Genomic DNA, 10121 nt, shown 5'->3' on the forward strand with positions numbered 1-10121 from the left:
CTGATTCTGGATGCACCTGGCGTTGCAATAGACACCCTTCAAACCAACCTTTTGCTTGCCAGTGCCCTCTTATGACCCTGAAACCTTATTTCAGACCTCCCTACACAACCTCCTCTATATTTGAACGACAATTTAGGGTCCCATCCCCCACCTGAATTAGTTTAAACCCACCTGAAGAGCATTAGCAAATTTCTCTCCCCCTCCCCCCCCGCCCCCAAAACGCTAAATCACTGGTGTCAGCACCAGCCTCACTTAGAACTTTCTGAATTAAAACAGCCACATCCGTTGGGAGTGGGTAAATAGAAATTGTTGGCTTGCTGTCCACAATGTTGTATCCATCAATTTTAATGTATAGAAATTTGTGGAGAGAAAAGATCCTATTTTTGGCGGGATTGTTCGTAAAATCTTTTCACAACAAGATAATCCAATTCAGAGTAGATGAGGATTCGAACCTGTAACCTTCAATCTGCCTGAGAAATGAGCATTTTTAGAAAATGCATCAATTCATTGTCTGTTATAATGACCTTTTATCATGTCATGTAATTATTTGGGACCTACCACTATCCACTGGCTCGTGGATAAATGAGCCTTTATCATCTGGCGCTAAACCATATTGGTCAAGAAGGCTTTGTGCTTTGGTCCCTTATCTGTGTGCAGTTAGTTACTGGTGATGGTCTTAGTGTTAGCTTCCATTATCTCAGGTGGTGAGAGGCTGGTAGGAAAAATGCGCTAGAGCAGCCATCAGATGAAGACCGGATTCAGCATAGCTACAGTCTCCGCTCCCTGGTTTGCTGGTGCTCTGGTTAGCCTGATATGAGCACAGGACAATTGTACTGTTTGCCACTAGAATTAATTCTCCATGTGCCTTCAGCAGGAGAGAAAAGAGCAGGAGATAGATAAAGAAGAAGCATCTGATCACCAGTTTTTACACACCCTGTGCTTTATCCACAAATTAAAAGCAGGACTGTGAATAACCATCTACAGGTGTTCTTTGATAACATGTATTTTGTTAACATAAATTCACTAAAGCGATTGACGAATTGAGGATATTGTTTCTAAAGCACGAACTTTTAATGTGTGTTGACTGTAACACAATTACATTGCCAGCACTATAAGGGCAGTTTCTAAAGCGCACATTTTCTATAACATGCGGTAGCACAAGAACGCAACCATTGTGTTATAGAAGAGCTGCCTGCATTTCATTAACCCCAATTCATGTTGCCTGAGGTAAATTTACAGTTCACTAGCCTCTGAGGAAAGCATATGCTAGTTCACCAATAGTTATGATATTCAGCTGATTTTTATCTCTTTCATTTGCCTTGTTTTCAATTGTAACTTTTGTCCTTGTCTTTCAGCGTCTACAATGATCTTGTCAGCTTTGCATCTCCACTCGTCACAGATAAATCTAACGAATGTTCAAGCCCAACTTCTGTCTCTGCCTTTCAGCCCAGTTTTGCAGCAGGTAAACATTCATGTTCAACTTCGCACTGAATTTTCAACCTTCACTTGCTACTCCCCTGAAGTAATGCTGACTGTAATATCAAGAAGTCCTTGAAACTTATAACATGCATTTATTACATAATAATAAATGATTAACCATAAATTTCTTGTGGTATAAATAGTTCTGTTCATTTGAAATTGATGCTCTAGTATTTGTCCAGAAGAGTGCAGGATGAAAAGCTTTGACTGCATGCGCTCGCCACTGCCCCCCCTTTTGAACAAGATTCTATAGTTACCAAATGTCACTTCATAAAAGAATTATTATTTTGTATTCGGTCATGACACACACTTTCAAATAGACTAATGGATTTGTATTGTTCAAACAAAAAAATAGTAGCAGAAGTAAGCCATTCAGCCAATCAGGTCTGTTCCTCCGTTCAATATGTCACAACTGATTTTTCAATTCAGTACGCTGTCTACTTTATATCCTTTGACCCCTTTTAGTCTGAAGAACTAGGTTTACTTATTGAAAATCTTCAATACAGAAAGAGTAATGATTCTTTACTCTCTTACCACAACTGCCTGAGGGAATTTGCCAACTTTTGAATTTGAGATTTATTGTTGATTAGGTGCCTCATTGTGATTGCACAAGTTCACTCATCTCTTCCTGCAGGTTTTGAGTACAATTTTTATTGCATTGGAACACTGGTCTTTGAGCACTGTGTTTAAATCCACTTTATTGTCCTCTTTCTCAAAATAGAATTTTTTTTCTTTTAATTCATCACTTCCTATAAATAAAGCAGGCAATTGCTTTAAGTACCCAACATCTTTTGTTTCTGCAGCAGTTCGCAGCAGTACAACTCAAAAGACACAACCAGAAGTGATGTCACAGAATGCACGGAAGATGGCTCAGAGAAACCTAGCTGCTTCAGCAAATACTCCACCAGGAACATCCATAGGGCTGGCAAAGAATGTTGCTCCAAGTCCTAAGAAGGCAGCCAGAGATCCCAAGACTGGGAAAGGTTAGTTTCCTTTCACAAATAGATTGATGTCATTTCCAACCTGAACCCTGACCTTACTGATCCAAAGATTTTTGGAATGTATAGGGACTGTTGTACTTTTGTGTATTACCTGAAAGTATAATGTTGCTGATGCTGGGAATATGAAATGAAAAAAACAAAGCTGCTGGAAATACTCAGCCACTCTGCCTCACCTATGGAAAGTGAAACATCTTTGTTATTTTAGATTGACCTATTGAAAGACTTTTTCTTTCCTTTCAGTCGATGTCTGATCTGTGCATTTCCAGCACTTTCTGTTTGTTTGCCTTTTATTAACGGCTGTACTTGCTAAGATGTCTAACTTAAAGCAAAATAGAAGGTACAAGTTTTATCTTCTTTGTATTTTAGCCGTTCAGGAACGAAATTCCTACGCTGTCAGTGTGTGGAAAAGAGTGAAGGCCAAGTTGGAAGGTAGAGATGTGGATCCCAACAGAAGAATGACTGTTGCTGAACAGGTACAACATTGTAATGGCATATTTGTCTGTTTAACGATATGTCTCTGATAGGAAACCCAAAGTATAACATCTGCTGTTTTTGTATGTAAATAGGATATTGTGGTGGTGACAAAGTTTTGTTCAAGATCTAGATTACAAGGAGGTTTGTCATTACGGGAAAGAGTATTGGTATTGGGAGGGAAAGTGTTCCAGAGCATTGTGCTATTTCAGCAGACAGCCCAGCTGTCAATAGTGAAGAGGAGGGGCTGTGTCAGAGCCAAAGGTGGAGGATTGAATTTCACTGTTCTGGTTCTGTTCGCCGAGCTGGGAATTTGTGTTGCAGACGTTTCGTCCCCTGTCTAGGTGACATCCTCAGTGCTTGGGAGCCTCCTGTGAAGAGCTTCTGTGATGTTGCCTCCGCCATTTATAGTGGTTTATCTCCTCCGCTTCCGGTTGTCAGTTCCAGCTGTCCGCTGCAGTGGCCGGTATATTGGGTCCAGATCGATGTGCTTATTGATTGAATCTGTGGATGAGTGCCATGCCTCTAGGAATTCCCTGGCTGTTCTCTGTTTGGCTTGTCCTATAATAGTAGTGTTGTCCCAGTCGAACTCATGTTGCTTGTCATTTGTGTGTGTGACAAGGAAATTTTTAACAAGGAAATTTAGAAGTCCAGCATTTGTCCTATCTCTAAACTGACCTCTGATGCATTTGACACCATGTCACATTTACAACTTTGAAAGGCAATATCCATTTGGGATGCCTAATGCTCAACTTGTGTGAAAGATGTATGACAGATTTGTCTTGCTTCACAATATTCACCCAGCTTGTGAGGACTGCAAAATGAAGTAACTTCCCATTTAAGAACACACAAATTAGCAGATGTCTCTTTTAAATTGATTGAGACCAGCCACCCCACTGTTTATCAGAGGTCCTCTGTTTCACAGCACAGCCCTAGATGGGGCCACACCTACCTGAAATGAACCTGTTGGACTATAACCTGGTGTGCGATTTTTAACTTTGTACACGCAGTCCAACACCGGCACCTCCAAATCATAAATTTTCTTGGGCTGTGATCTCATTTAGGATTAGGTAATCTGGTCGTTGTATCATATCTGCTAAATTCTTCAATCCACAGTCTCCACACACAAACTTAATTTGACAGGGCATAGGTTCCCCAGAGTTTGTCTACACTTGAAAATGCCAGTATTGCAGATTGAACCATATTATTTTTCTTAATTCAGCATGTGTCTTCTGACACTCCCACAAGTCCAAGTTAGCTTTGCATGATGAGCATCCTGAGAGTATTGTACTAGACTGTCCTTATAAGAAAGCGAAAAACAAAAGAAATTCTTTGCAATGTAATTAATACAGTAGCAATGATAAATGCTATTATCCATTTGCAGCAATGTAAAAAGGAAATCCTGTGGAAAGCCAAACTGATATAAATCTGACTGTAGAAAATAAAACCATGAACCAGGATACTGGAGATTTTGAAATAAAAACTGAAATTGCTGGAGAAACTCAGCAGGTTTGGCAGCCTCTGGGAAGAAGGCAGAGTTAACATTTCAAGGCTGGTGACTCTTCATCAGAATGCTGAATTAAGAAAAGATTCACTCCAATCTGCAGTCCTGTCATTTTAATGTGGAGACAAACTCTGGGGACCCTATGCCCTGTCAAATTAAGCTTGAGTGTGGAGAATGGGGATTGAAGAAGAATTTAGTAGGTATGATACAACAAGCAGCAAATTACTTGATGTAAATGAGATCACAGCCTAAGGAAATTTAGTTAAAAATCTCGCAACACCAAGTTATAGTCCAACAGGTTTACTTGGAAGCACTAACTTTCAGACCTAGTTACCTGATGAAGGAGCAGCACTTTGAAAGCTAGTAATTCTAAATAGACCTGTTAGACTATAACCTGGTGTTGTGATTTTTAATTTTATTCACCCCAATCCAACATTGGCAGCTCCATATTAAGGAAATTTAGATCTCACTGCTGATAGAGACAGCATTACATACCAAACTTAATTTGAGATTTCAAATTGCATTGATCGTAGTCATCCTGAGAGGATCCATGCAGAAAACAGATTATTACACTGATTATTAAACCATTGCTGTTTCAACAAAACCAGTTTCGCTCTTGCAAGATAACCTGTACTTTCTGGTGGATTTAGCAGACCTGAAACATTAACTCTGATTTCTTCCCAGAGATGCTGCTGTTTCTGTTATGAAACTAATCATGGTTGGCGTGCAATTAGAATTATAATAGTGCTCCTTTTTGTGTTTGTAATGACAAAACAAACTGTCTCTATGCATGGATAAACATATTTTCATGTTTGAAATACTGTGAGATATGCAATTCTTAAGATACCTAATGCTCAATTATTATGCAAAATGGTTTGTGCCAATCACAATAGTGCATCTTGCCAAATTTGTGTTGGTTCACAATATTTGCCTATTGCTGTTGAAGCTGGGTTATTCAAGGCTAAGGGATTTTTAATCAGTAAGGAAGTCAAAGGTTACAGTGAAAAGGTTGGTGAGTGGCGTTGAGGTTTATCAGATGCAGCCATGATTTTGTTAAATGGTAGAGCAGACTGGACGGGCTGCATGGCTTACTCCTGCTCCTATGTCTTCTCGCCTAATGTTCCAGTGTGCCACGCTGTAAACGGTCAAGGGTAACTGTCGTATAGGTGATGATCGTGCTTGGAGCCCTTTTGGTTTTGTACAACTGGAGGAAACCTGACTAGAGAGATTCAAACATAAAGTTCTGGGAAAGATGGAACAGGTTTGGGAAGCAACAATGCAGGTTCAAGAACTTTGGAAAATTAAGGGAGGTTGGAGATAGAATGGAGTTTGCTAAGACTGAGGTGGTCAAGGGTTGGTATTTTCAGGACCAGGGTGATGACAGATTGAGGAGAGAGAGAGAGACAAAAACAACACCAGAAGAAAGCAAAGCAATCCCAATATCTGCTAACATTGGAATTAATAAGGTCATGAGAACAGGAGGTGGATTTCATGGGAAGGTGAGTACGGAACAAGGGGAGATGGGAGAAAGCTGAGAAAGATGCAAGTTCAGAAAATAGTGAAGAGTATAGGCCAGGTGAGCTAGTGGAAGGTGCGACATGCCAGCAGATCACATCGCCTTGATCTTGGTGACAAAGAAATCCATGGTGTATGGCATTTGCTATTGAAGGGGAGAGGAGTTTAAGACTGCAGTGGTGAAATGAAGTTAGAGATTATCTGTGTATCCCAAAATGATCTTGTATGGGTGATCAGTTTTACCAACATAGAGCAGGTCATATTAGTTTTGTAGTCCAGCTAGATTCACCAATAAGACCATAATACACGAGCAGAAATTAGGCCATTCAGCCCATCGAGTCTGCCCCACCACTCAATCATGGCTGATAAGTTTCTCACCCCCATTCTCCTGCTTTCTCCCCATAACCCTTGGTCCCCTTGATACTCAAGAACCTATCTATCTCTGCCTTAAATATACTCTATGACCTGGCCCCCACGGCCTTCTGTGGCAATGAATTCCATAGTTTCCTCACTATGGCTGAAGCCGTTTCTCCTTATCTCTGTTCTAAAGGGTCTTCTTTTTACTCTAAAGATATGCCTTCTGGTCCAAGTCTCTCCTATCAATGGAAACATCTTCCCAACATCCGCTCTGTCTAGGCCATTCTTTATTCTGTATGTTTCAATTAGATCCCCCCATATCCTTCTAAACCCCATTGAGTATAGACCCAGAGTTTTCAAATGTTCCTCGTATGCTAAGCTTTTCATTCCTGGGATGTGAACTTCCTCTGAGCACGCTCCCGGGCCAGTACAGCCTTCCTGGGGCCCAAAACTGTGCATAATAGTCTACATGTGGTCTGACCAGAGCCTTATAGGGCCTCAGAAATACATCCTGCTTTTGTATTCAAATCCTCTCAAAATTAATGCCTTTATTGCATTTGCTTTCCTAACTGCTGATTCAACCTGCAAGTTTATCTTGAGGGAATCCTGGACTAGAATTCCCAAGTCCCTTTGCACTTCAGACTTCTGAATTTTATCCCCATTGAGAAAATAATCCATGCCTCTATTCTTTCTGCCAAAATGCATGACATCGCACTTTCCCATGTTGTATTCCATCTGCCACTTCCTTGTCCACTCTCCCAACCTGTCCAAGTCCTTCTGTAGCCAACCTGTCACCTCAATACTACCTGTCCCTCTATCTATCTTTGTATCTTCTGCAAACTTATCCAGAATGCCCTCAGTTCCTTCATCTAGATCGTTAATATATAAAGTGAAAAGTTGTGGTCCCAACACTCAGCCTTGCGGAACACCACTTGTCACCGGCTGCCATCTGAGAAGGACCTGTTTATCCCCACTCTGTTTCTGGCAGATAGCCAAGCTTCAGTCAATGCTAGCACCTTGCCTTTGACCCCATGAGCCCTTATCTTACTCAATAGCCTCCTAAGCAGCACCTTGTCAAAGGCCTTCATGAAATCCAGGTAGATAACATCCATTGGCTCTCCTTGGTTTGATCTGCACCCATGGGTGGTTAGTTGTCTGCTGTGTCCTTTTAAGTTTGTGTCCCTTCATTTAAGTGAGTGGAGCTGGAGGCTGTATCAGAGGGATTGCCAGGGTGGGTTGAGTGTGGTTGAGCAGATCAGTAGATGCAGATGTCTTGTGTCAAACGGTGGACCAAAGACTAGTTGTTTTGAAGTTTTAAGTGAATTGGGAGAGGGTATTTTCTGGAACAGATTTAGGAGAGAATAGGATGTGGGTGATGATTAATTCAAGAACATGATCAGAGATGACTATGTCTGTAATGGTTAGGATGGGCTGGCAAATCCAGGTGGGATGGCAAGCTCAAGACTACTGTGGTGCTGGAAAAGCACAGCATGTCAGGCAGCATTCAAGGAGCAGGAAAATCGACGTTTCGGGCAAAAGCCCTTCATCAGGAATCCTGCTTATACCCGAAACATCGATTTCCCTGCTCCTCAGATGCTGCCTGACCTGCTGTGCTTTTCCAGCACCATTCTAATCTAGAATCTGATCTCCAGCATCTGCAGTCCTCACTTTTGCCAAGCTCAAGACTACATCGGGAGTGGCCACGATCTTACTGGGTTGCTGAGCAGCTCTGAAGGGCTGAATGGTTTACTCTCGCTGTTTCTTGTAGGCTTTTACATATCTCAAAGTTTAGATTCTTTTTCAAATTTGAGTCTAATGAGTAAAATTGATTTCTTTGCCTATTCTCCAAATAAATATGTCGACTATTAGGAAACTGTTTGAATTTGTCCCCAAACACCCAGCTTCACTTTTGTTTTATTTACTATCATTGGGCTTTAACCCATATTTCTGTTAAGTTGATGTATCAGTTTTTAAACAAAATTCTTCATTGTATTTTCTAGGTTGATTACGTGATTAAAGAGGCTACTAATCTAGATAACTTGGCACAGCTGTATGAAGGTTGGACAGCATGGGTATGAACTGGAATACAGTGGATCTCTCTGGTTCAATGAAGTCAGACATCCACCAGAATCAACTCAGCCACAGGCATCTATAGCCGTACCATGGCCGGTGTTGATGTATTCTGGGGCTTAATCTGAGGTAATCTAGGAATCCCCGTGCATTCGGAGTGATTAGTCAGAAGGCTGCACTCAGGGATATGCTTATACGGTCTGCACCCCAAGGTCAAGGGCCATAGCGCCCAGTCTGAATTACATGATTGTCTTTCTGTCATACAAGAACTGCAGAAGTATCGAGGGGGTAGGTGCAGAAACGGTTGCTATCCTACTGAGTACAGAGTGATTTTGAAAACCTAAATTCCATCTGCCCTGTGAACATTCAAGTCACAAAGTACTAAACCCTACTGAAAGGTAATTGAGAAAACTGGGGTCCTGAGGAAAGAAATCTCTTTGATTCACGTGATTCCAGTTGGATAACGACTTCACTGGCTGACTTGCCCTTGAAGATGGCCATCCAGAAAGAAAACCAAGGCTGGGAGAAACTATGGACTCCAGAAGCAGCCCAAAAACTAAGATTGGATAATACTACACAAGACTTGTGTGAGGAAGGTGACACCACCCTGATCTTTTTGTTCGCTTTCTCTTATAGGTGTATGCTAGTTCAGCAAAGTGCTTCTCCGATGCCTGTAATTCTGTTTACTGTGATTGAAATTCAATAGTAGTCATCACCCATTTTAATGTAAACATTTTGCAAGGTGCACAATCTGGAAGACTACATGAAAGCATTGACAAATTCATGGTAAACTAAAGGGTTAGGTGTTTCTATGCATACACTTTAAAGTGCTTTTTTTCCTTCCCGTTTTGTTACTTGGAAATAAAAGGTCATGGATATTTTTGTGTATCTTTATCATGCAGGTTTTGCCATTTGTATGAATAAAAATGCTGAATAAACCCTCAAAAATGTATTTGAAAGTGACACCCCATGATCACAAGTGTTTTTTTAATTAATCTTGATTCTTTGGCTTGTTTTTGCTTGTGCTTTTCCTTTTTATTCGGCTCTTTCTCAGTGATCCCAAGTCAGCATTATTTCGAGGTGTTTAGAAAATATCTGCTCTTTCTACGCACTCACAACCTCACCCCTTCATCCTCTGGCTTTTACTAGCCACACTCTCTGCACCCAAATGCCCCCAACCCGACTTGTTCTGATGATCAGTGCTGTGTTTGACATGTTGGTGATTTCATCGTTTCATAAATGCTTTGGACATTATAAATCACAAAATGAAGATTGAAGTTCCTTTCACATAAAAGGAAAGTTCCTTTCACGCACCCACCCTTATTGTATTGGACTTATTTTTAGCAATGTAGATTCTTAACTGTGTTTTACATTTAGCTGGCAAAAGTGATAAAGAATGTCTGTTGGTGGAGGTATATGGTGTGTGGTACTTTCAAACTGTCACAAAATGGCTTAACTTCATCTTGTAAAGAAAATCATTTCTCAGCATTATATAGATTGATACAAACCATCAAATCACACATGCTTGCCATATCATTTTGATTGCAACTTCCTGCATCTATTACTAATTTAAAGTAAATTAAATGTACTTTTAAAGAAGTTATTTGAGAGAATTACAGTCTCTCCTCCCTCTTCATTAAAAAAAATTCTTTTTCTGGTTCCTATCATGAAACTATCCTCCAGCTGAAAGGTTGCAGTGGACTAGATCGTTCTTAGAATTCTTC

At 40.7% G+C, this 10121-nt stretch overlaps 1 protein-coding gene across 1 annotated transcript in view; it reads left to right on the forward strand.

Annotated features, from left to right (window-relative positions):
- The window catches only part of smg1 (SMG1 nonsense mediated mRNA decay associated PI3K related kinase), a 170740-nt gene extending 161030 nt beyond the window's left edge, over positions 1 to 9710 (forward strand). The window contains exons 60-63 of the mRNA XM_087997587.1: positions 1356 to 1462; positions 2283 to 2462; positions 2847 to 2953; positions 8328 to 9710. Of these exons, the coding sequence (XP_087853713.1) occupies positions 1356 to 1462; positions 2283 to 2462; positions 2847 to 2953; positions 8328 to 8405 (472 nt within the window). The 3' untranslated portion in view covers positions 8406 to 9710. The remainder of the gene's footprint in view (positions 1 to 1355; positions 1463 to 2282; positions 2463 to 2846; positions 2954 to 8327) is intronic.
- Positions 9711 to 10121: the final 411 nt, after the last annotated feature.

This window comes from Chiloscyllium plagiosum, unplaced genomic scaffold, assembly GCF_037043375.1.
Source record: "Chiloscyllium plagiosum isolate Xiang-an unplaced genomic scaffold, Cpla_swu_hap1 HiC_scaffold_20, whole genome shotgun sequence".
In the NCBI taxonomy this organism is placed as follows: Eukaryota; Metazoa; Chordata; class Chondrichthyes; order Orectolobiformes; family Hemiscylliidae; genus Chiloscyllium; species Chiloscyllium plagiosum.